The following is a 24,477-nucleotide window of genomic DNA, read 5'->3' on the forward strand; positions in this document are numbered from 1 at the left end:
AGGGCCGGCCCCGAACCCCTCGGGCGGAGAGAGGAGGGACCGGTACCGCACGGTGGGTGCGACGGCACGGAGGGGGCACGGGGGGACACGGGGAGACGGGATGGGGACGAGACAGGGACCGGGACTGGGACCAGGACGGGGGAAACGGGGTGGGGACAGAGGGAACGGGATGGGAGCGAGGGGAAAGGAAATGGGACAAGGACTGGGACTGGGAAAACGGGATGGGGATGGAAGGAAGGGGATGGGGATGAGAGGACGGGGAAGGGACACAGGGGAACAGGATGGGAATGAGGGGGAACAGGATGGGAATGAGGGGGAACAGGACGGGAATGAGGGGGAACAGGATAGGAATGAGGGGGAAAGGAATGGGAACGAGGGGAATGGAAATGGGACTGGGATGAGGACGGGGGAAATGGGATGGGAATGGAGGGAATGGGATCGTGATGAGATGATGGGGATGAGACACGGAGGAATGGGATGGGGATGGGTCAGGGACACAGGGGAACGGCACAGAGACACGGTGGAACAGGATGGGAATGAGGGGAATGAAAATGGGACTGGGATGAGGATGGGGGAAATGGGATGGGGATGGGGGGAATGGGATGGGGACGGGGAAATGAGGATGTGAGGGAACGGGGCAGGGATACACGGGAATGGGATGGGGGCCAGGGGATGGGGCAGGGACATAGGGGGGCTGGGGCTCAGATGAAGCAGTGAAGGGACAGGGACGTGGGGAACAAGGAGATGGACATGGGAAACCAGGAATGGGACTGGGATGTGGAGGAATGGGATGGGGATGAGGGGATGCTGGGTCCAGGATACAGGGGGACTAGGACCAGGATGTGGGGGACCAGGACAGGGACATGGGACACCAGGACAGGGACACAGGGGCACTGGGACCAGGAGAGGGGTGTGGAGAGACAGGGGCATGGGGACCCAGGACAGGGACATGGGGACTCAGGACAGGGACATGGGGACTCAGGACAGGGATATGCAGGCCAAGGACAGGGATATGGGGATATGGGATAGGATGACATGGGTTGCAGGCCTGGAATGGGGTGGAACAGGACAGGGGGGAATGGGACCAGGATGTGGGGACCAGGGACAGAGATGTGAGGGACCAGGACACAGACACAGGGACATTGGGAGCAGGACAGGTGCGTGGAGGGACAGGAACACAGGGGAACTGAACTGAGACCTGAGGGAACCAGGACACAGAGCACCAGGACAGGGACAAGGGAACTGGGACAGGGACACGGGGAAATGGGGGGGGACACAGGGACAGGAGAGAGGGACAGGGACGTGGAGGACCAGGACAGGGTCATGGGTGACAGAGACAGTAACAGGGGCACTGGGACCAGGACAGGAGGATACCAGGATCAGGACAGGGATGTAGGGGACCAGGACGCAGGGGAGCGGGACAGGGATAAGGGGAACTGGGGCAGGGATGTGGGGGACAAAGGACCAGGATGTATGAGGATCCTGAGACTGTGACAAGGACACTGGGACCAGGACATGGGTGACCCAGGCATGGATCCAGGGGACCAAGGCAGGGACAGGGATGTGAGGGACATGGGAGCACCAGGACCAGGACAGGTGTGTGGAGGGACTGGGACAGGGACATGGGGGACAAGGACCAGGATGTAAGGGGACACAGGGACAGACACAGAGAAACAGGACAGGGACATGGAGGAATGGAACAGGGACATGGAACACTGGGACCATGACTGAGGTGTGGAGGGACCAGGACAGGGACAATGGGACCATGACATGGGGAACCAGGACATGGGTCCAAGGGACCAAGGCAGGGACATGGAGGGACTGGGACAGGGATATGGGGGAACAGGGACCAGCACAGGGACAGGGGGGACAGGGACAGGGGGGCATCAGGGCAGGGACAGGTGTGTGGAGGGACAGGACACGGGGGCAGTGTCAGGTGCACTGGGACCAGGTCAAGGGGCCTCAGGGCAGGGACATGGAGGATTTAGGGCAGGGGGGACCAGGATGGGGACACAGACCCAGGGGAACAGGGCAGGGACATGGAGGGACTGGGAGACACAGCCACGAAGGGACTGGGACCAGGATGTGGGGAAAACCAGGACCGGGACACCGGGACCAGTACAGGTGGGGGGAGGGACCGGGGCAGGGACAGAGGGGACTGTGACAGAGACACTGGGACCAGGACGTGGGAGGGACAAGGGGATCAGTCACTTGGGAAGGATCACACAGCTGCTCCCCCTCCCCCCCACAGGCGTCAAGGAGGAGCCACCGAAGGAGGAGCCGGTGGAGGTGAAGACTGAGCCCGACGGCATTCCCGGTGTTCCCGGCATTCCTGGCACTCCCGGCGTTCCCGGTCGCGTCTCCGAGCGGCGCTTGCCCCGCGAGGGCTGGAGCGGAAGCCCCCCGCCCCCAGCGCCCCCCAAAGTGGAGCTGGGCGAGCTGGGGGGGCGGCAGGACCCGCTGGACTCCGACCTCCCGAACCTCCTCCTGGAGCCCGATCCCGAGCCGGGCCGGCTGAACCGGGCCGAGAGTCCTCCTGGGGCGGGGGGGCCGAGCGGGAGCCCCGAGAGCCCCGAGCTGAGCCTGGCGCGCTCCGGCGAGCAGCTGGTGCAGGAGATGCGGGAATTCCGCCGGGAATACGCCGAGAGCCGGCGGGAGACCACGGCGGTGCTGCGGGGCATCGCCCAGGCGCTGGCAGCGCTCGGCCGCAGCCTCTCCGACATCCGAGACCTCTACCTCCGGGACAGGGGGGTCCCCAGGCCCTGACCCCACCCCCCCGCGCCACGCAGCTGGCTGTGTGTGCCCCCCGGGCCGGCGGGGACACCCCCACCCCCCCATCCAGTGCCCACCTCGCGGCTTTTATTCTTAATTTTTATTATTATTTTTTCTTGACCCCTCAGTCCCCACTCAAATAAAACTCGGAGGTGCCCCCCCGACTCTCCCCCAGCCCCAGGATGTTCGAGGGGTTTTTGGGGGGATGGGGTTGCACCCCCGGGGGGGCCACCTGGCTTTTCCTCCCACTGGAAGCAAAGGTGGTCCCAAATATCCTCCCACCCTCGTCCTGGTGATGGTTTGGGGGGGGTGGATCCCACCATGAGCAACCATTGGGGTGACCCCCCTTCCCCCCAGAGGACCTGACCAGGAGAGGGGGGTGAATGGGGGAATTATCCCCTTTCCCAGCACTAAATTGACCGTTTTCTCACCCAAAATGTGCCCGGGGGTGGTTTCGTGTCCTAATTTTCAGGTGGGACTGGCGGGGGCAGCGTTCCCAGGCCGGCTCATCTCAGCGGCTCATTTGGTGGGAACTGCGCGTCCCAACAACATTCCGAGGTGGTGAAGCCCCGGGAGCAGAAGGAGTTTATGTCCCCCCACCTCTGACAGCTCCCGGGGGGGGACGGGGGGGTTCTACCCCCCCATTCCGGAGTCACCAAACCGACACGGCGTGGGCACAAGAAGTGGTTTAATGCCAACCCCGGGGGGGGGGCGAAGAGCCCCAGGGGGGGAATCCAGAGGTGGTCGTGCAGGGGGGCACCGGCGCACGGCCCTCGGGGGACCCCCATGGGGACCCCCCCGCGGGTGCCTGGGTCCGTGGGCACCCAGAGGCGGGGGAGCGGCCCCCACAAAGGGCCCAGTGTGCGGGACAAGGGCCGCCCTGTGCCGCTGCCGCCGCGTCCCCCCCGCGCTGGGGCGCCCCCCCAGCGCCTCGAGGTGGGGGGCCGGGGGTCCCCAGCCCGGCCCCGCTGGCCGGCGGCGGGTGCGGGGGTCCCCGGGGGGGCTCAGGCTCCGGGATAACTGGGCTGCGCCAGAGCGTAGGGCGGGGGTGCTGCGGGGGGAGCACACAGGGGGGTCACCCCCTGCCAGCCCAGCGGGCCCCCCCGCGGGACGGGGGTGTCCCCGCGCCCCCCCCGCTGCTCACCTGTGGGGTTGTAGACGGGGGGCCCCGAGGGGTACACGGGGTACTGGGCGGGCCCGGGAGGGGGGTACATGGCCATGGGGGTGAAGCCGGGCTGGGGGGGCGTGGGGCCGCCTTTGGGGTCCACGGGGAACGGCGCCGGGGGGGCCGCGGGGGGGTAGCTGGACAGGGGGATCTCCGGGCCTGCGGGAGAGATGGGGGGGGCTGCGGCACCCTGGGCACCGCGGCGGTGCCCGGGGGTGTCCGTGCCCCTCGGGAGGCGGGTGGGCACCGGCGTGGTACCAGCAGCACCCCCACCCCCCAGTGCCCGAATCTCCCCCCTCCTGCATTTCTCCAGGCCCCACAACCTCGGCCCCCCAAGTCCCCGTGTGTGGGGACCCTCCTGCCCCCCTCGTCCCTGCAGCTCCCCCCTCCTGCACCCTAACCCCCCTGCACCCCTCCAGCCCCTCCCAACCTCCTCCCGTCCCTGCAGCGACCCCCCTGCACCTCCTACCCCTGCACCCTCCCGCACCCCCAATTCCCCTCTCCATCCCTCCAGGCCCCCTCAATCCCCTCTGCCCCCCTGGACCTCCAGGACCCTCCTGCACCCCCCCTCCTGCACCCCACATCCCTCCAGACCTCTCCCCAACACCCAAAATCCCTCCTACTTCCCTCCAGCCCCCCCAGTTCCTTCAGGACCCTCATACACCCCCCTTCTCCTGCACCCCCCCACCCCTGCACCACCTCATCCCTGCAGCCCCCCCCACACCCCAATTCCCTCCCACGCCCTGGACCTCCGGGCCCTTCCTGCACCCCCCCCGCACCTCCCCCTGCACCCCCCATCCCTGCTACCCCCACCCCCCCAGGACCTCTCAACACCCCAAGTCCCACCTGCTTCCCTCCAGCCCCCCCAGTTCCTTCAGGACCCCCCTTCTCCTGCACCTCCCCACTCCTACACCCCCCCCATAAGCCCCCTCTTCCTGTCCCATCAATTCCCCTCCCTCCATACCTCCAAGACCCTCCTTCACCCCCCCTCCTTCCTCCTGCCCCCTCCAGTCCTACACTCCCTCCACACCCCCGTTGCCCCCTGTTCTGCCCCTCCCCCAAATCCCCACTGCATCCCTCCAGCCCCCCAATTCCCCTCCCATGAGGGTACCTACGGGACCTTCATGCATCCCCCATTCCTGGCCCTCCATTCCTGCACCCCCCGATATTCCCCCGGACCCCCCAGTACCTCCCCCACCCCTCCAGGACCCGCCTGCCCCCCCCGGCTCCTGCTCCTCCCACTCCTCCCCCTCCCCTCCATTCCCCTCCTCCTGCACCTCCAGGACCCCCCTGCACCCTCCACTCATAGCCCCCTCCCTCCTCCTGCCCCCCCGTGCCTCCCGTGACCCCCGTGCCCCACCTGCCAGGGGGGTGGGCGGGGCCCGGCGCCGCTGGTACAGGTAGCAGCAGGAGCACATGAAGCAGCACACGATGGTGGTGACGATGGCGATGAAGAGCACCACGGCCGAGGCGATGCCCGCGATGGTCTTGGGGCTGCAGGAGGGACCCCTGAGCGTGGGCACAGGGGCCTGGGGGGCACTGCCAGGACCCCCACCCCAGCCAGTGCTCAGTGGTGTTGCCCAGGGACACTGCCAGTGCCCAGTGCCCAGGGACACTGCCCAGGGACACTGCCAGTGCCCAGTGACCAGTGACAGTGCCCAGGGACACTGCCCAGGGACACTGCCAGCGCCGACGGACCAGTGACAGACCAGTGACAGACCAGTGACCAGGGACACTGCCCACTGACTCTGCCCAGTGACACTGTCAGCACCCAGTGACCAGTGATCAGTACCAGTGACAGTGACCAGTACCAGGGACACTTGGCCATGGACACTGCCAGTGCCCAGTGCCCAGTACCAGTGCCCAATGGCCAGTGACACTACACTGGCCAGTGACACTGTCAGCACCCAGTAGCAGTGCCCAGTACCAGTGCCCAGCACCTAGTGCACAGCAACCAGTACCAGTGCCCAGTACCAGTGCTCAGCAGCCAGTGTCCAGTGCCCAGGGCCCAGCATCCAGTACCAGTGACCAGTACCCAGTATACATGTCCAGTAGCAGTGACCAGTATCATTGCCCAGTGCCCAGCACCCAGTACCTGTGTCCAGGGCCTAGTACCAGTGCCCAGGGCCTAATGACCCAGTACCAGTGCCTAGCACCCAGCATCACTGCCCAGCACCCAGCACCACTGCCCAATGCCCAGCACCCAGTGCCCAGTGTCCAGCACCCAGTGCCCCTGCCCAGTATCAGTGCCCAACACCAGTGTACAGCACCCAATGTCCAGCGCCCAATGCCCACCATCCAGTACCCAGTACCAGTGCCCAGTGCTTAGCACTAACACCCAGCACCACTGCCCCATGACCAGCACCCAGTACTGCTCCCCAGGACCGATGCCCAGCACCAGCACCCAGTACCAGCACCCAGCACCCAGTCCCAGTGCCCAGCACCCAGTACCAGCACCCAGCACCCAGTCCCAGTGCCCAGCACCCAGTCCCAGCCCTCAGCACCAACATCCACTCACAGTCCCCAGCACCCAGCCCCCCAGTTCCAATGCCCAGTACCCAGTCCCAGCGCCCAGTAGGAGCCCCCAGAGCCCCGGGGGTGCCCCCCCGTGCCCCCGCAGTGGCACCTGAGGGCGAGGCAGTGCCGCTGCTGGCGCTCGGTGAGCAGTCGCAGGGGGTCCCTGCAGCAGTAGCGCTGCTGGCAGGTGCCGCAGCAGAAGGTGAAGAACTCGCAGTCAAAGCCCGGGTGCCACGAGCCGTTCCTGTCCACATACCACAGGCAGTCCTCGCCCCCGGCCACTGCGGAGGGTCACCTGTCACCGGGGCCTCGGGCCACCCGGCCACCCCCCGCCCCGGCGGCACCGGCAGCGCCACACACACCCCGGCCCCACGTGGCACAGCCTGGTCCCCCCCGTGTCCTGGGCCACTGCTCCCCCTGCACCCCGGTCCATCCTGCCCTGTGCCCACCCCTGGGCTCCAGTCCATCCTGCCCCAGGGACCCTCAAAATGTGCCCCTATGTGACCTCAATATTCTGCTCCATCCTGCCCCACGGGCCCCCAAATTGTGCCCCTACGTACCCCCAAAACCTTCCTCCCTCCTACCTCATGGACCCCCAAACTGTTCCCCTATGTACCCCCAATATTCCGCTCCATCCTGCCCCACAGACCCCTCCCTCCTGCCCCACGGACCCCCAAAACGTGGCCCTCTGTCCCCCCACCTCCCATCCCTGTGCACCCCCCCACACTCTGTCCTGCCCCACCCCCCTGCAGACTCCTTTCCATGCCACGCAGCTCCGGGACCCCTCCGGTCCCCTGAGCCCCCCCGTCCCCCCTCCCGGATGCTCCAGTGGCACCTCCCGTCCTATTTCTGGCCGGAGCCACCTGTTTTCCCAGAAATAGCCACGGATCCAGGCCCGGGGGCGGCGGGAGGTGCCGGGACAGCGGGCGGGGAGCCGCGGCCGTGGGCTTCTTTCCTCCCGTGGGGATCTCCCAGGGGGCCGCGCACACCAAAAAGCGCCCCCGGCAGCTCAGGCCCGAGTGGGGAAACTGAGGCACGGGGGGAGCGAGCGTGGGAACGCCCCAAATCCCCCGGGATGGGTATCCCGGCCCCGTGCCCACTGTTCCCGGGGACCTGCGGCTCCCGGGGACCCCGAAAATGGGAAATGGGGGGTTGTTCTTCGTGGGGGACACAGAGCCCGGGGGTGCACGTTGGTGAAAGGGTGAAAGGGGCCGCGTGTGGTGAGTGACGATCACGGCCGGTGGCCTCAGCGGGACCCCCCGGTCAGGGGGATGGCCCTGGGTCCCCCCCAGCGGGAACCCTCGGTCACAGGCGGTGTCACCGCGTCCCATCGCAGGGTGGCACCGGGCTCCCCTCCCCGGGCCCCCATGTCTCACCCATCGAGGTGGCCATAGCCACCAGCAGGGTCCTGGCCAGGGGCCACCCGCCCCCGGGGCCACCGGGCCCCATCGCGGGGCCGGGCCCGCTGTCCCCGCTCAGCACTGCCCGGGGCGGGGGCGAAGGTTGCGCTGCGGCACCGGGGCCTCTCCTGGTGCCTCCCGGTTCCTCCCGGGGCCACGGGGACGCTCCCGGTGCCTCCCGGTGTCTCCTGATGCCTCCCGGTGCCTCCCGGTGTCTCCTGATGACTCCCGGTGCCTCCCGGTGTCTCCTGGTGCCTCCCGGTGTCCCCTGGTGCCGCCCGGTGCCTCCCGGTGCCGCTGTCTCCCGGTGCCGCAGTGCTGCTCCGAGCGTCCCCCGGTGCCTCCCGGTGCCTCCCGGTGCCTGCCGGTGCCCCCCGGCGCGGGGCGGGCGCAGGCCCGCAGTGACGCTGCAGCCGGCGGCGCTCGGTCGGTCCGTGCCCGATGTCCCCTCCCCGCGGCACTGCCCCCCGCCGCAGCCACCGGCCCCCGCCCGCCCCCGGCGGGAGGAGCGGCCCCGCCGGCGCCGGGCGCGGCCGGGGAATGAAGAGATGCCCTGAGTGGTCCGTCCGGCACCTTCCGCCATTCCCCCGCCCCCCGTGTCTCTCCTCTGCCTGCACCCCGTCCTTTCACGGGCACCCCTTCCCCCCACACCATTTCCTGCAGCCAACCCCTTCCCTACCCCCTGCACCCCAACAGTTCCCCTCCCATCATCCCTCCTCCACCCCACTCCAGCCCTGTACCCCTTATTTCCCTCCTCTGCAACCCATCCCTTCCCTGCACCCCTTCTCCCACCCCATCCCACCCCTGCACCCCTTATTTCCCTTTCCTGCACCCCATCCCCTGCACCCTTCCTGGCCATCCCCTTGCCCCCCTCCCCTGCCCCCCATCCCTGCCCCCCATCCTTCTCCTCTACCCCTTCCCCTCCCTGAGCCCCCTTTCCCAGCCCCCCATTCCAACCACGCTCACTGGGTGCTGGGTGGGCACAGCTGGACCTGGGGCACCCCCCTGGGCACTAGGGAATGCCCCTGACACTGGGGACACCCTCCTGGGCACTGGGACACCCCCTTGGGCACTGGGGAACCCCCCTGGCACTTGGGGCACCCCCCTGGCACGGGGGGCATCCCTCCACTGCCGTGAGCACAGCTAGAGACCAAAATCCCAGAGCCCCAACCTGGCAGCACCAACTGTCCCCAGGGACGGGGATCCCAGGAGGGGACAGGGCTGGGGACAGGGCTGGGGACACAGAGGTGACACATCTCGAGAGTGACACATCCCAAAACCCCACCTTTATTAGAGACCAGAACCCCAAACTGAGGATCGTGGTGACACTGGGGTCACAGTGTCACCATCAGCACCACGGTCAAGGTGTCACTGTCACCATCAGGGTGATGGTGTCACCATCAGCATTGGGGTCACAGTGTCACCATCAGCACCGGGGTCACAGTGTCACCAGTGTCACCATCAGCACTGCGGTGCCGGTGCCACTGAGGCCACGCGGGGTGGGGGCCAGTCCGTGCCACCCCACTGTGCCTCCCCCCCGTGTCCCCACATCGGGGTGGGGGGTCCCTGGGCCAGCCAGGCTGTGCCCCCCAGCCCGGGCTGGGGGCTCTGCTCACACTTGTGTGACGATCTCGCCATTCTCAGGCACATAGAGCTGCACGGGCACCCCGGGCACCGAGCGCCGCAGCACAGGGGGGGCCTGTGGAGCACGGGGAGCACGTGGGTGCCGGCACCCCACACTGTACTGGGTACCTCACCCTGTGCTGGGCACCCCCCAGGGCACCCCCCCTGGAGCAGGACTGGGGTCCCTGCAGGTCCCTGGTGCAGGACCAAGACCCTAAAGGGGCTCCTGGGGTGGGACTGGGTCCTACAAGGGCCCTTGGGGCAGGACCACGGTCCCAGGAAGGTCCTTGGGGCAGGATTGGGGTCTCACGAGGGTCTCTGGGGAAGGACCAAGACCCTAAAGGGGCTCCTGGGGTGGGACTGGGTCCTACAAGGGCCCTTGGGGCAGGACCATGGTCCCAGGAAGGTCCTTGGGGCAGGATTGGGGTCCCACGAGGGTCTCTGGGGAAGGACCAAGACCCTAAAGCGGTTCTCAGGGTGGGACGGGGGTCCCACAATGGTCCCTGGGGCACGACCAGGACCTTAAGAGGGTTCCTGGAGCAGGATGGGGTCCCATGTGGGTCCCAGGGGCAGGAGCAAGACTCTAAAGGGGCACTTTGGCACCCCCTGGGGCAGAGGCTGGTGAGGGTTGTGGGGGCACAGCTGTAGGTCCCCACTTGCCCAATGTTGCTGTGCCATGGGGAACCCCCCAGAGTGGGACCAGGGAGAAGGGGGGGACTGGCCCCAAAAATGTCAGTAGGGACCCTCCTGCCCAGGGGTACCCCAGTGCTGCCCCCAGGACCCCCATGGGTCTGGCTGGTGGGCCCCTGGGTATGACCAGAGAGACTCACTGGGACCCCAATCCCACCCCAGGGACCCCCTTAAGGTCCTGCTCCTGCCCCAGGGACCCTTGTAGGACCCCAGTCCTGCCCCAGGGATGCTTGTGGGACCCCAATTCTGCCCCAGGAACCCTCGTGGGACCCCAATCCTGCCCCAGGGACCCTCGTGAGACCCCAGTCCTGCCCCAGGGACCCTCGTGGGACCTTAATCCTGCCCAGGGACCCTTGTAGGACCCCAATCCCACCCTAGAGACCCCCTTAAGGTCCTGATCCTGCCCCAGGGACCCTTGTGGGACCCCAATCCTGCCCCAGGGACCCTTGTAGGACCCCAGTCCTGCCCCACAGACCCTCGTGGGACCCCAATTCCTCCCCATGGATGCCCTCAGGACCCCACATCCACTCTGGGGACCCCACCAGAGCCAGACATCCCCTGACCCCACCTCAGAGTGACCCCCCCCGCAAGGCAGCCCCCCGGGGGTCTCCCCCGCCCCCAGCCCCCGTGTCCTACCTGGACTCGCGAGAGCACGGCCCGGGCGAGGGGTCCGTCCCCGGGGGTCCCTCCGGGGGGTCTCCCGAGGGCCCCCTCCCTGTCCAGGGAGTGCGGTCGCGCCCCCCGCAGCCGCGCGCGCTGGTGCCACGAGCGGAGTTCCTCGGTGACGGCGGCGCGGGAGAGCCCCCGGGCCCCGCCGTAGTCCTTGAGCGAGGGGGTCCGGACGATGCGGGAGTGGGAGGGCACGAGGCGCTGGTACCGCAGCGGGGCCAGGTCCTGCTCCAACAGGAGCCCCGGGGGGGGCGGCTGGACCCGGGGGGGGCCCCGCGGGCGCGGCCCGGGCAGGGGCAGGGACGCGGTGAGGGACCCGTCGGGGCCGGAGCCTCCCGGGGAGGGCGCGCGGGACGCGCTGGACACGCTGGACATGCTCTCGGCCGATCCCGAGAGGAACGAGGGTCCCGCGGGTGGTGGGAATGACACCGCGCAGTGCGGGGGGCGGCGGCGGGGCCCGGGGGGGCGGCCCCGGGGCTCCAGGGGTGGCCAGGGCGAATCCAACCTGGGAAAAGAGAGGGATCACCCTGGGAAAAGAGAGGGATCACCCTGGGGAGGGGACAGGGATCCAACCTGTGGAGGGGACAGGGATCCATCCTGGGGAAAGGAGAGGTATCCACCCTGGGAGAAGGACATGGATCCATCCTGAGGAAAGGTCACGGAACCCCATGGGAGGAGAGTGGAGCTAATCCCATGGCACTGGAGCTCCAGCCTCCCATGGGATTATCTCCATCCTCCCTGTGGGGCCAAGCTCCAGCCTCCCATGGGGCTGTCTCCAGCCTCCTCCTATGGGCTATCTCCATCCTTCCTGTGGGATTTTCTCCAACCTCCTCCCCATGGGCTGAGCTCCATCATCTTCACAGGGTTATTTCCATCCTCTTTCCTATGGATTGAGCTTCATCCTCCCCATCGTATCTTCTCCATCCTCCCCACGGGATCCTCTCCATGGGATCCTCTCCATCCTCCCCATGGCATCTCTCCCATCCTCTCCATGGAATCTCCTCCATCCTCTCCCCACGGAGTCCACCCCCTCCCTCCTTCCCCCATGTCCCCTGCCATACCCAGGTCGTACCTCCGGGCCTGGCTCTGTCCCCTCCGTGCCGGTGTCTCTGGGCTGCCAGGAGCACTGGATCCCCCCTGCCGGCACAGCACCAGGGTCCTCATGGGGACAAACCGGTAGGGAGGGTCCCCTGGCCTGGCCCCCGGGGGGGCTGCAGGGTTGGGGCTGCCGGGGGTGGCTGGGGGGGACCCCAGGTAGCACCGGGAGCTCTGGGTTTCCCCATTCCCAGGGTTTATTCCAGGATTTCTGCCCCTCTCATAGGGTCTGTCCAGGCTGGTCTCCCGCCAGAGGTTGGGGGAGGATGGGGGTGGTCCCGACCCCTCCTCCTCCTCCTCCTCCTCAGTGGCGTCCTCAGGGGATGGGGACCTCCGTGGGGTGGCAGGTCCTGGTGGCCGTGTGTCCTCTATGGGAGAGAGGGAGTGCTGGGATGGAGGGGACACAGGGAGGGATGGGATGGGATGGGATGGGATGGGATGGGATGGGATGGGATGGGATGGGATGGGATGGGATGGGATGGGATGGGATGGGATGGGATGGGATGGGATGGGATGGGATGGGTGGAGGGGACACGAGAGGGATGGATGGAGGGGACAGGTGGATGGTTGGGATGGAGGGAACACGCAGGGAATTGGGATGGAGGGGCCATACATGGTGGGATGGGATGGAGAGGACACAAGGGGGATGGGATGGAGAGGAACAGGGAGGGGTGGGATAGAGGGAACATGAGGGGAATGGGGTGGAGGGGAACAGGGAGGGATGGGATGAAGGGGACAGAAGGGAAATGGGATGCAGGGGACATGTAAAGCGTTTGGGATGGAGAGGACACACAGGGGGTACCCCCATGTCTGCCCAGACCCCCCCACCCCCTTACCCTCCTCCAGCAGGCCCGTGTCAGACAGGGAGCTCTCCTCGGAGCCGCTGAATTCTGCGGGGCCGGGACAAGAACAGGGGAGAGAGGGGCAGGGAAAAGGGACAGGGGAGAGAGGGACGGGGGAGAGGGGGCACGATGAGAGCAGAGCCGGAGCTGCCGCCGGTGCCCAAACTCTCCCACGGCCGCGCCACCTCCCAGCGCTTCCCCGCGGGGCTCCGCTCCCCCCTTTGTCCCTCCCTCCCTCTTCCCCTCCCTTCCTTCCTCCCTTCACGCCACCTGTCTCGACATGCTCCGGTACCGGCCGGGCCGGCTCTGCCGAGCCGGGCAGCTCCCAACCTGCTCCCAACCTGCTCCTGGCCTCATCCCAGCCTGTTCCCAGCCTGTTCCCCGCCTCATCCCAGCCTGATCCCAATCCGATCCCAGCCTCATCCCAGCCTGCCCAGTCTGGGTACGTCGGGGGCGTGGGCAGGGAAGGAGCCACCACAGCCCCGGTCCTTGGGAGGGGACGGGATGGGGACCCCCTGAATGGCTCGGGATGGGACATGGGATGGGACACGGCAGCTGGGCCACATCCTGCCCCCCTTTGAGGTGCAGGGGATGGGGGATCAGAGGGAGTTCTGAGGTGCAAGCAACAGGGGTGAAGTGTTGGGGGGCATTTAGGGGTGCAATCAATGGGGTGAAGTATTGGGGTGCATTGAGGGGGCGAAGTTTTGGGGTGCTGTCAAGGGGTGGAATCAGTGAGGTGAAGTACTGGAGTGCATTTAGGGGTGCAATCAATGGGGTGAAGTACTGGGGTGCATTGAGGGGATGAAGTTTTGGGGTGCTCTCAGGATGTGGAATCAATAGGGTGAAGTACTGGGGTGCATTCGAGGTGCTATAAATGTGGTTAAGTTTCGGGGTGCACTCCACAGGGTGCATTCACAGGGAGGGTATGTTGGGGTGCACATCCCAGGGATGGTATTCCAGGGAGTTTCCAGGGGGGAATTGGGGGGCAGGCACTAGGGATGGTGTATTGGGGGGTACCCAAGGGGTGTGTTCAGTTGGGATAGGGAATTGGGTGCATTCCCCAGCGATGGTATTTTGGGGGTTATCTAGGGGCGTGCATTCATTGGGGATGGAGGACTGGGGTGTATCCACTCGGAATGGGGAACTGGGGGGCATCCGGGGGGTGCACTCACCAGGGATGAGGAATTGGGGGGTATCCAGAGGGATTGGGATGGGGAACTGGAGTGCATTCCCCAGGGACACCCCACCAAGCTGCCCCCCACTCCTCCTTCCTGCCCCCCCCTCGGCTGAGGGTCCCGGGGGTCTCACCGTGGGCAGTGCCCGTGTTCCTCTGCCCGGTCAGGAGGCGCCGCTGGCTCAGGACCTGCTCCAGGTCGCGCAGCTTCTGCTCCTCCCGCAGCGCCGCCGTTTGTCGCCTCTTCCGCAGGCGCCGCCCGATGTTCTGCTCGTGGCACAGGCGGCGAGAGGCCTCGGCGATCCGCAGCTGCAGCGCCCGCTCCCGCTCCAGGGGGTCCTGGGCATGGGGAGGGGGGTCAGGAACACGGCGGGGCCCACCGTGAGACCCCAACATCACCCGGAGCTCTCGGAAACACGGCAGAGCCCACCCTGACAGCCCGACAGTACTCAGAGCTCTGGGAAACATGGTGGTACCCACCCTGATACCCCAACACCACCCAGAGCACTTGGCACCCCAACAACACCGATATCACTGGGAAACACGGTGGTACCCACCGTGACACCCCAACGCTGCCCAGAACTCTGGGAAACACGGCGGCGCCCGTCATGACACGTCAACAGCACCCACAGCACTGGGAAACATGGTGGTACCCACCCTGACACCCTGACCGCACCCAGCACATCGGCACCCCAACACATTCCATCACCTCAACACCCATCGGCACCCCAACACATCCCAACAATACTCATCATCTCACCCTGACACCCCAACAGCCCCCACAGCACCGGGAAACATGGCAGCCCCCACCCTGACAGCCCGACAGCACCCAGTACCTCAGCACCACCGAGCACAGAACCCCAACATCTCCCAGCACCTCGGTGCCCCAACACCTCCCACAGCACTTGGGACCCCAACACATCCCAACCACACCCACAGCGACACCCACTCTGACACCCCAACACTGCCCAGAGCACTGGGGAACGTGGCAGAACCCACCGTGACACCCCAAGACCCCCCAGAACCTCAGCACCCCGACACCACCCGCAGTGACACCCGTCCTGACATGCCAACAGCACCCACAGTGCTTGGAAACACAGTGACACCCCCCATGACACCCCAGCACCTCCCAGCCCCTCGGCACCCCAACGTCTGTGGAACCCCAACATCTCCCACCACCTCACCTGGACAGCCCAGTACCTCCCAGAGTGCCTGGAACCCCAACACCACCATCACACATGGAACCCCGACATCTCCCAACACCTCTGCACCCCAACATCACCCACAGCGCCTGGAACCCCAACATCTTCCACAGTGCTTGGAACCCCAACAGCTCCAACACCTCTGCACCCCAACAGCACCCACAGTGCCTGGAACCCCAACACTACCATCACTCCTGGAACCCCAACATCTCCCATCCCGCTGGAGATCCCAACAGCACTTGGGACTCCCACACTTCCCACTCCCTCAGCGTCCAAGCTGACATCGCACACAGAACCCCAACACATCCCATCTGCTCAGCATCCCAGCACTGTCCACAGCACCTGGAACCCCAAAACATCCCATCACCTCGACACCCCAGCACCACCCATGGCACCTGGAATCCCACCTCCTCCCATCCCCCGGGCACCCCAACACCACCCATCACGTTTGGGATCCCAAATCCACCCGCAGCACCTGGAATCCCAACACATCCCTTCACTGGGCACCCTGGCACCCCAACAGCACCCTGGGCACTGGGAACCCCCACCCACGGGATCGAGACAGCGACATCCTCATGGGAGCCCTGGGCATCTTCCACATCCCCGGGATGGGATGGGATGGGATGAGATGGGATGGGATGGGATGGGATGGGATGGGATGGGATGGGATGGGATGGATGGGGTGGGATGGGATGACATGGGATGGGGTGGGATGGCATGGGATGGATGGGGTGGGAAGGGATGGTATGGGATGGATGGGGTGGGATGGGATGACGCGGGATGGGGTGGGATGGCATGGGATGGATGGGGTGGGATAGTATGGGATGGCATGGGATGGCATGGGATAGCATGGGATGAGGAGGGTCCCCACCCCTCCCCTTTGCACCGCAGACCCCTCACCACTCCATGCAGGACAACGATCTCATCCAGCTTGAAGGCAGCCCCGATCCGGCGCCGCACCTTGGGGGGCTTCTCCCCGGCCTTCAGGGGGTACTCGCGGGGCAGCGTCCCTGTCAGCTCCTGGAACAGCACAGGGACACTGAGTGGGGACACTGCGGGGACTCTGAATTGGAACACGATGGGGACGCTGAGTGGGGACACTGCAGGGACACTGAGTGGGGACATTGAGTGGGGACACTGAGCGGGGACACTGTGGGAACACTGAGTGGGGACACCACGGGGACACCACAGGGACACTGAGTGGGGGCATTGAGTTGTGCCACTGTGGGGACACTGAGCTGTGTCACTGCAGCAGGGGGAACAGGGCAGGCAGGGGGTCTCCGTGCTCGGGGGTGGGGTCGGACCGCGGGTCCCTGTGCGCCACTCGTGGGGACACTGAGCGGTGCCCCCGAGGCCTGAGCGGGGGGGTCACCCCGGGGGTCCAGAGCCCCTCTCAGGGTTAGGGGGGTTCACATAGGGGGTCCTGAGCCCCTCTTAGGGCTGGGGGGGGTCACCCCGGGGAACTCGGGTTAGGGGGGTCACCCCGGGGGTCCCAAGCCCCTCTCACCGCCTCCCGCAGGCAGAGCCGTCGCAGTTCCTGCACGCAGCCCTCGAGCCGCGCCTCCAGTGCCTGCTGCTGCCGCCGCCCCGCCTGTACCCGCTCCTTCGGGGGGGGCACCGGGCTGGCCGGGCCTGGGGGGGCACACGGACGAGGGCACGGACCCATGAGGGCACGGGGGGCACCCGGGCACCACCCCCCGGCCCCCGCAATCGGTGCGTGTCAAGGCCGGTGGGAGGAAAAAGCAGCCGTGACCCCCCCCCCGAGCAGCACCCATGGGTGTTCCAGCCCCCCCCCCCAGGTATCCATGACGCCCCCAGCAGCACCCTCGGGAGTTCCAGCCCCCCTGGGGTATCCATGACCCCCCCAGCAGCACCCTCGGGGGTTCCAGCCCCCCGGCAGAGCCGTGCCGCCGCCGCGGGGGAGGGGGGGCACAGGGGGAAGGTTTCATCCTGACTCACCCCCCACCCCCCCCCGCCAAACCCGGCTGAGCCAAACCCTGCCCAAGGCACCCCCCCTTTGAGTGCCCTCCCAAACCCGGAGGCAACTCCCGTGTCTCCCCCATACCCCAAACCTCCCCCCCCGAGCAGCTTTAGGGTGTCCCCACTGTGTCCCCCCGCGCTCAAGCGCCCCGTCCTCAGCCCGGGGGGAGGCACGTCTGCCAGAGCACCCATGGGGGGGGGCCCAAAGCCCCCCGTTCTCACCCGAGAGCAGCATGATCCCGCTGTCGTTGTCACTCGCCTCCCCCATTCCGTGCCGGCACCCTGCAGGCGACATTGGGGACACACCTCGCCCCCAGCCCCCCCGAGGCAGCACCTATGTGTGCCCCCCCCCGCACCCCCAAACCCCCCGCGTGGTCCCAGCGGGAAGGCGAGGCTGTGTTTACTTTGCCTTCCCGTAGGTCCTACCATAAACAAAGGGTGCGGACTGGCGCGGGGGGGACACCCTCGGGGGGGTCAAAGGTGCTCAGGGTGCGGCGGGGGGGGGGCGGGGGGGCGGTTTCGCTGGGCGCCTCTCCCAGTTTTCCTTTCTTTTCCCTCCGAGCTCTGGTGGCTCCCGGGGGGTGGGAACGGGACAAGGGGGGTCCCCGGCACCCCGAGAGCCCCCCAAACTCTTGGGGGGTGTGAAGCGGTGGGAGGGGGCGCGGGGGGGTCTCCCCCCGCTGTCCAGTGCCATCGTGCCTCAGTTTCCCCGAGTCGCTGCTCGTTGCACCCCACGGATGGGGGGGCTCAGGGGGGCTCCGGGGGTCTCGAGGAGGTCCCGGGGGGGTCGCAAGGGTCTCGGGGAGCGGGGATCCCTTACCTGGGCCCCGCCACAGCTGCCGCTGCCGCGCCCCGGCCCGGGCGGGTCTGGGCTTGAACCGGGGGAGGAGCGGGGAGAGAAAATCCGGCCCCGGAACGGGATGGGATAAATGGGATGGGGTGGGATAAATGGGATAAATGGGATGGGATGGCATGGGATAAATGGGATAAATCTGATAAGTAGGATAAACGGGATGAGATGGGATAAATCTGATAAATGGAATGGGATGGCATGGCATAGGATGGGATAAATGGGACAAATGGAATGGGATAAATGGGATGGGATGGGGTGGGATAAATGGGATGAGATGGCATAGCATGGGATAAATGTGATAAATCTGACAAGTAGGATAAATGGGATGAGATGGGATAAATCTGTTAAATGGGATGGGATGGGATGGGATGGGATGGGATGGGATGGGATAAATAGGACAAATGGAATGGGATAAATAGGATAAATGGGATGGGATGGGATGGGATGGGATGGGATGGGATGGGATGGGATGGGATGGGATGGGATGGGATGGGATGGGATAGGATGGGATAAAGACAAATGGAATGGGATAAATAGGATAAATGGGATGGGATGGGATGGGATGGGATGGGATGGGATGGGATGGGATGGGATGGGATAGGATGGGGGATGGGCAGATACATGGGTGGATGGATGGATGGATGGAGGGATGGAGGGATGGACAGGTAAATGGAAGGATGGATGGAGGATTCATGAATACACGGACAGATGGATAGAGGGATGGATGGAAGGAGGGACGGATGGAAGGATGGATAGAGGAATGGATGGAGGAATGGATGAATGGATGGATGGATAGATACATGGATGGATGCATGGAGAATTCATGGATACATGGATGGATGGATGAATGGACGGATGGATGCATGGAGGATTCATGGATATACACAGATGGATGGATGGGTGGGTGGGTGGATGCATGGATAGGTGGAGGGCTCATGGATACACGGATGGCTGGTGAGGTGAAGGTGGGAGGTCTGGGCTGGCTGCAGGGATGGAGCCTGGCACAGAAACACAGGGACAGACAGACAGGGACAGAGGGACATCACAGACCTCCTCCAGCCTCTGGTGGCGCTTCCTCAGCTGTCACTGGGGACACTGGGGGCACTGGGGACACTGGGGCCTGCTGGGGACACTGGGGGCACTGGAACCACTGGGGACACACTGGAGTCTGCTGGGAACACTGGGCACTGGAACACTGGGAACACTAGGGACTGCTGGGGAACTGGGATTACAGGGGGCACTGACCCACTGGGGGACTGGGAACACTGGGAACACTAGTGCTGGATGCACTGGGAACACTGGGAACACTGGGGTCTGCTGGGTACACTGGTCCCACTAGGTTAGGGGGGTTATTGAGGGAGCTGGGGGTTACTGGGGCAACTGAATTGGGGACTAGGTGTACTGGGGGTCATTGGGGAGACCTATGGGGATGCTAGGATGGGACTGGGAGGCACATGGAGGTACTGGGAGACTGAGGATTACTGGAGGGGCTGGGATACTGGGGGGATTGAGAGTTGTTGGGGAACCAAGGTTATGGGGGGGACTGGTGGTTACTTACTGGGAGAGCTGTGATGGGAACTGGGAGCTTGTGGGGGGAGCTTATGGTTAGACTGGGAGTTACTGGGAACCTGGAGGTCACTGGGGACTGGTTGCACTGGGGCCTTACTGGGAATACTGAGGGGTAACTGGGAGCTGGGATGGGGACTGGGTGCACTGGGAGTTACTGGGAGGGCTAGAGGTTACTGGGTGCACTGGGGGTTACTGGGAGGACTGGAGGTTACTGGGTGCACTGGGGGGCTACTGGAAGCCTGAGATAAGGCCTGTGCACACACGTCCGAGTACACTGGCAGCACTCGAGCGCGCCGGGGCTCCGCGGGGCGCGGCTTTACTGGTGCTGCTGGGCGAGCACTGGGCGATACCGGTGTCACCCCCCCCAATAGGCGCTCGATTGAAGCCGCCTGTCCCCTCCCGCTCCCCCTCTGGCGCTCGGCGCTCGGCTGGTCGAGCCTGCGGGTGCTTCCAGTGTCGCGTTGGCGGCGGGGGGGGAGCGGGGGGGAGGGCCAGCCATGACCAACGGTGAGGGGATCGGGGGGATTTTGGGGGGTCTGAGGGGTCCTGGGTGGGTCCGGGGGGATCTTGGGGCAGCCATGACCAGCGGTGAGGGGATGGGGGTGGTTTGGGGGGGAATGGGGGGTCCCGGGGCCACCATGACCGACGGTGAGGGGATGGGAGGAATGGGGACTCTGGAGTGATCCTGGGGCTGCCATGACCAACGCTGAGGGGATTGGGGGAGGTCTGGGGGGGAACAGGGGCAGCCGTGACCAACGCTGAGGGGATTGGGGGAGATCTGGGGGGGAACAGGGGCAGCCTTGACCAATGATGAGAGGAGGGGGGGGGGGGGGGGTTGAGGGGTCTGGGGGGGAATGAGGGGATCTGGGGGGTTCTGGGGCAGCCATGACCAACGGTGAGGGGAATGGGGTGTCCTGAGGGGAACAGGGAGGAAAACGGGGGGTTTGAGGGGATTTGGGAGGGTCTGGGGGGTCCTGAGGGAAGCGGAAGGTCTGGGAGGGCTCTGGGGTCTCTATGACCAACGGTGGGGAACGGGGCGGTCCAGAGGGGGTTTAAGGGGTCCGGAGGGGTAACGGGGGGCCCTGGGGGTGCCCCGGGCCCCGCTGACCCCCCGTACCCGCAGTGTACTCCCTGGACGGGCTGCTGGTGTTCGGGCTGCTCCTGGTCTGCACGTGCGCCTACCTGAGGAAGGTGCCCCGGCTGCGCTCCTGGCTGCTGTCCGAGAGGAGGGGGCTCTGGGGGGTCTGCCACAAGGGTGAGGGGGGCAGTGGGGCTCTGGGGGGTCTGCCACAAGGATGAGGGGGCGTCTGGTGGTGGTGGGGGGCAATGGGGGGCTGGGGGATCTTCCACAAGGGTGGGGGGGACTGGGGGGAGTGCTGGGAGCACTGCCAACACTGGCGTACAGGGTGGGGTCATGGGACCACTGGGGTGTGGGGTGGGGGTGCTGGGGTCTGGGTTGAGAATACTGGGAACACTGGGGTCTGGGATGGGGACAGGGGATCCAGAGGGTCTCACCCCACTCCTGTCCCCCCAGCCGCCGTGATCGGGACCCGCCTGCACGTGGCCGTGTCCGTGTCCTGCCTCCTCATGGCCTTCTACGTCCTGGTGGGGAAGTGACCCCAGGGGGACCCTCCTGGGACCTGGCACCAACCCCAGAGACCCCCGGGGACCCCCCTGAGACCTGGCACTGACCCCAGAGACCCCCAGGGATCCACCTGAGACTCCAAGACTGACCCCAATGCTGTCGTACCAACCTGAGACCCTGGGACTGACCCCAGAGACCCCAGGATCGACCCTGAGACCCTAGGATGGACCAGAGCTCCCAGTCCTGATCCTAGTATCCCAGTACCAACTGTAGAGACCCCAGAATTGACCTGAGACCCCAGTACAGAGCCCAGGACCAACCAGAGACACCTGAACTGACCCTGGAAACCCCAGAGACCCCAGTACTGATCTGAGACCCCTGGTACCAACCCCAGAGCCCCCGATGTTGACCCCAGAGCCCCCAGTATGGATCAGAGACCCCAGTGCTGACCTGAGACCCCTGGTCCTGACACCAGAGCCCCCAGTGCTGACCACGGTGCCCCAGCCCAGACCCTGCGTGTGGTGGCCCCGGGACCACCATGGTCCATGACCCTCCTCCATCCCCCAAGGGCAGCCCTGGGGGGGACACTGGGGCACCTTGAAACCCTTGGAAAAGTATTTCCTGGGAATTCTCCAGAGCAAGGGGTGAGGAACCCCCCATAGCCCCTCAGGGGTGGGAGGGTATCCAGCTGTGCCCCCTGAGCACCAAACCCTGTCCTGTGGGTCTACGAGGGGCTAGGGGTCCCACTGTCATCGGGGGGTCTCCCTTCACCCCTGGAGTTGGGGCCCCTCAAGGGGGTCTCCCCTCTGTCCTGGGGGGGGTGACCCCCCCCGGTTGTAAATACCATGTGTAAATAAAGTGGGGTCTCCCCTGTGGGCTGTACTGGCCTGGGGGTCATGTGGGGTCGGGGGGACCGTCCCGTGGGGTGTGGGGGGTCCCTGTGTGATAGGCGTCCTATCTGGGGATCCTGTGGATTCAGGGGGGGTACTGTGGGGTAGGTGTCCTGTCTGAGGGTCCCCTGGGATTTAGTGGGGGGGTCCTGTGGGGCTGCTGCCCAGCCTGGGGGTACTGTGAGGGGGGGTTTGTGGATTCTTTGGGGATGGGTTCTTAGCCTGGGGGTCCTGTGGGGTTTTGGGGGGCTCCCTGTGAGGTTTGGGGTGAGAAGGATCCTGTAGGGTTTTGAGGGGTGCTGTGGGGTTTCGGGGGATCCCGTGGGGTTGTGTGGGGTGGTATGGGGTCCCATGGGGTAGTGGGGTCTCCCGTCCCGGCTACTCCCGCCTGCGGGGTCGGGGGCGTTGCGGGTCCTCCCGCCGCCAGGGGGCACTCTGCGGCGGGGCGCGTCTCACCGTGCTCTTCCCATAGTGCACCGCGCGGCCGCGCCATATAAGGGGCCGCACCGGAAGCGGACGGTGGGGAGTGGCGGCGGTGCGGGCGGGCGAGAGAGAGAGAGGCGCGGGAGCGTATGTGTGTGAAGGCATGTGTGTGTGAAGGCATGTGTGTGTGAAGGCATGTGTGTGTGAGGGCATGTGTGTGTGAGGGCATGTGTGTGTGAGGGCATGTGTGTGTGAGGGCATGTGTGTGTGTGAATGGAGCATGTAACGGGCCGTGTGAGTGTGTAAGGGCGTGTGAGGGGTGTGAGAGTCCGTAAGTGAGGCGCCAGCCCCCTCCCCCTACACGTTGATCTTATTCGATCGGCCGGGCCCCGCCGGGCCGAGGTGAGAAGAAGGCGCCGCGAAGCCCCTGGGGCGCTGTGCGGCTGGGCCGGGCGGGATGAGTCGATCAGATAGGCGAGGCCCAGGGCACTGCCCTGGCCCGTGAGCGCCCTGCGATTCTGACCCGAGCCCGCTGCCACAGAACCCCAGTGGCGTACCGCGACCGGCCGGGGTCATGCGGCCCTACCTGGTCTCCCGGGGCCCTGCGGGGCACAAGGGCCTCGTCCACGGTCCTGGAGGGTCCGTGCGACACGGCAGGGACACCCCGGTGTGGCCTCTGTGGGGACACGGGGATGGCCGTGGTGACAAGGGGACAGCCATGGTGGTGAACAGGAGATGGACACAGTGCTGACCAGGGCATGGCCGTGGTGACAAAGGAACAGCCACCACGGTGACAGGGACAGTCGTGGTGCTGACCAGGGCACAGCCGTGGTGGTGACCAAGGGATGGCCACAGTGGTGACAAGAGGACCACTGTGCTGGTGACAAAGGGCCAGCCATGGTGGTGACAAGGCCATGATGATGACCATGGAACAGTCACGGTAGTGACAAGGGGATGGCCATGGGGACAGAGGGGCAGCCATAGTGGTGACAAGGGGGTGGCCACGAGGGCACAGCCAAGGGGTGACTAGGAGGTGGCAACAGTGGTGACAATGCCTTGATGGTTACCAGGGGACAGCCACCATGGGGACAACTGTGGTGGTGACAGGGGACAAGTCACCATGGTGGTGACCAAGCGATGGCCATGGCAGTGACCAAGCGATGGCCATGGCAGTGACAAGGGGGTGGCCACAAGGGGACAATCACAGTGGTGCCCAGGGGACAGGTGTGGCAGTGACAAGGCCACGGTAGTGCCCAGGGGACAGCTGCAGTGCTGGCACTGCCAGGAGGAGCAGCCATGGTGGCCCTGCTGTGGGGACACTCCAAAAGGGGGAACACTGTCCTGAGGGGGTTCCGTGTGTGAGGTGTCCCCAGGGCAGCCCAGGGACAGCAGACACTGCAGACAGTGTGGGACATGGCCACCCCCTGCCACCGCATCCCGAGGCTGTCCCTGGGCTGCCCTGGGGACACGCGTGTCCCCTCCCCATGGGTGTGTCCCCCATGCCCACACTACCTGTACCACCACAGACAGAGCTGGGACCCCCTGTCCCTCTGTGTCCCCATGTCAGCCGTGTCCCTCTGTGTCCCCTCTGTTCCCATGTCACCAGTGTCCCCTTATGCCCCCATATCCCCTGTATCCCCCATGTCCCCCTGTGTCCCTATGGCCCCTCTGTCCCCCATGTCCCCTTTGTGTCCCCCTGTGCCCCACATCAGCTCTGTCCCTCAGTGTCCTCGTGTCCCTCATGTTCCCATATCCCCTGTGTCCCTATTATCCCGTGTCCCTCAGTGTCCTCGTGTCCCTCATGTTCCCATATCTCCTGTGTCCCCATGTCCCAGTGTCCCCATCTTCCTCTATCCCCATATCAGCTCTGTCCCCTCCCTGTGTCCCCCATGTCCAGAACACGTGTGTGTCCCCCCCAGTCCTGTCCCCTACAGTCCCCGGGGCTGGCCCTTCCCCGCGGGGACACGGCCCGGGGGGTGGGGACGGCTCGGGGGCGTGGGGGGACCCGTGAGCCCCCTGACCCCCCGT

General features: G+C 65.8%; 4 protein-coding genes and 1 non-coding gene across 8 annotated transcripts in view; 3 read left to right on the forward strand and 2 right to left on the reverse strand.

Annotated features, from left to right (window-relative positions):
- Positions 1–3,209, forward strand: part of LOC116798437 (collagen alpha-1(I) chain-like) — a 3,642-nt gene extending 433 nt beyond the window's left edge. The window contains exons 1-2 of the mRNA XM_032710888.1: positions 1–52; positions 2,252–3,209. The exon at positions 1–52 is cut by the window's left edge and continues 433 nt beyond it. Of these exons, the coding sequence (XP_032566779.1) occupies positions 1–52; positions 2,252–2,766 (567 nt within the window). The 3' untranslated portion in view covers positions 2,767–3,209. The remainder of the gene's footprint in view (positions 53–2,251) is intronic.
- A 234-nt stretch (positions 3,210–3,443) lies between these two features.
- Positions 3,444–8,265, reverse strand: SHISA4 (shisa family member 4). 2 transcript variants are annotated; one of them, XM_032710891.1, is made up of 6 exons: positions 8,110–8,265; positions 7,831–8,069; positions 6,564–6,735; positions 5,298–5,431; positions 3,917–4,096; positions 3,444–3,823 (listed from the first exon to the last, which is right to left on the reverse strand). In XM_032710891.1, exons 2-6 carry the CDS (start codon positions 7,901–7,903, stop codon positions 3,777–3,779), a joined length of 606 nt encoding a protein of 201 aa, XP_032566782.1. In that variant the 5' UTR covers positions 7,904–8,069; positions 8,110–8,265; the 3' UTR covers positions 3,444–3,776. The 2 variants fall into 2 exon arrangements, with proteins under 2 accessions (XP_032566782.1, XP_032566781.1); XM_032710890.1 differs by having other exon boundaries at positions 7,831–8,265.
- An 855-nt stretch (positions 8,266–9,120) lies between these two features.
- On the reverse strand, positions 9,121–17,477 carry INAVA (innate immunity activator). Its single transcript, XM_032710633.1, has 9 exons — positions 17,352–17,477; positions 16,657–16,781; positions 16,050–16,169; positions 14,082–14,286; positions 12,768–12,821; positions 11,909–12,299; positions 11,410–11,481; positions 10,804–11,341; positions 9,121–9,553 (listed from the first exon to the last, which is right to left on the reverse strand). Exons 1-9 carry the CDS (start codon positions 17,422–17,424, stop codon positions 9,467–9,469), a joined length of 1,665 nt encoding a protein of 554 aa, XP_032566524.1. The 5' UTR covers positions 17,425–17,477; the 3' UTR covers positions 9,121–9,466.
- Positions 17,478–19,948: 2,471 nt separating this feature from the next.
- Positions 19,949–22,014, forward strand: TMEM167B (transmembrane protein 167B). 3 transcript variants are annotated; one of them, XM_032710645.1, is made up of 3 exons: positions 19,949–20,058; positions 20,675–20,806; positions 21,086–22,014. In XM_032710645.1, exons 1-3 carry the CDS (start codon positions 20,049–20,051, stop codon positions 21,166–21,168), a joined length of 225 nt encoding a protein of 74 aa, XP_032566536.1. In that variant the 5' UTR covers positions 19,949–20,048; the 3' UTR covers positions 21,169–22,014. The 3 variants fall into 3 exon arrangements, with proteins under 3 accessions (XP_032566536.1, XP_032566537.1, XP_032566535.1); XM_032710646.1 differs by lacking the exon at positions 19,949–20,058 and adding an exon at positions 20,096–20,139; XM_032710644.1 differs by lacking the exon at positions 19,949–20,058 and adding an exon at positions 20,396–20,446.
- Positions 22,015–22,658: 644 nt separating this feature from the next.
- LOC116798488 lies at positions 22,659–22,976 on the forward strand. The gene has a single exon (XR_004360905.1).
- Positions 22,977–24,477: the final 1,501 nt, after the last annotated feature.

The sequence above is a fragment of the Chiroxiphia lanceolata genome, chromosome 25 (assembly GCF_009829145.1).
Source record: "Chiroxiphia lanceolata isolate bChiLan1 chromosome 25, bChiLan1.pri, whole genome shotgun sequence".
NCBI lineage: Eukaryota > Metazoa > Chordata > Aves > Passeriformes > Pipridae > Chiroxiphia > Chiroxiphia lanceolata.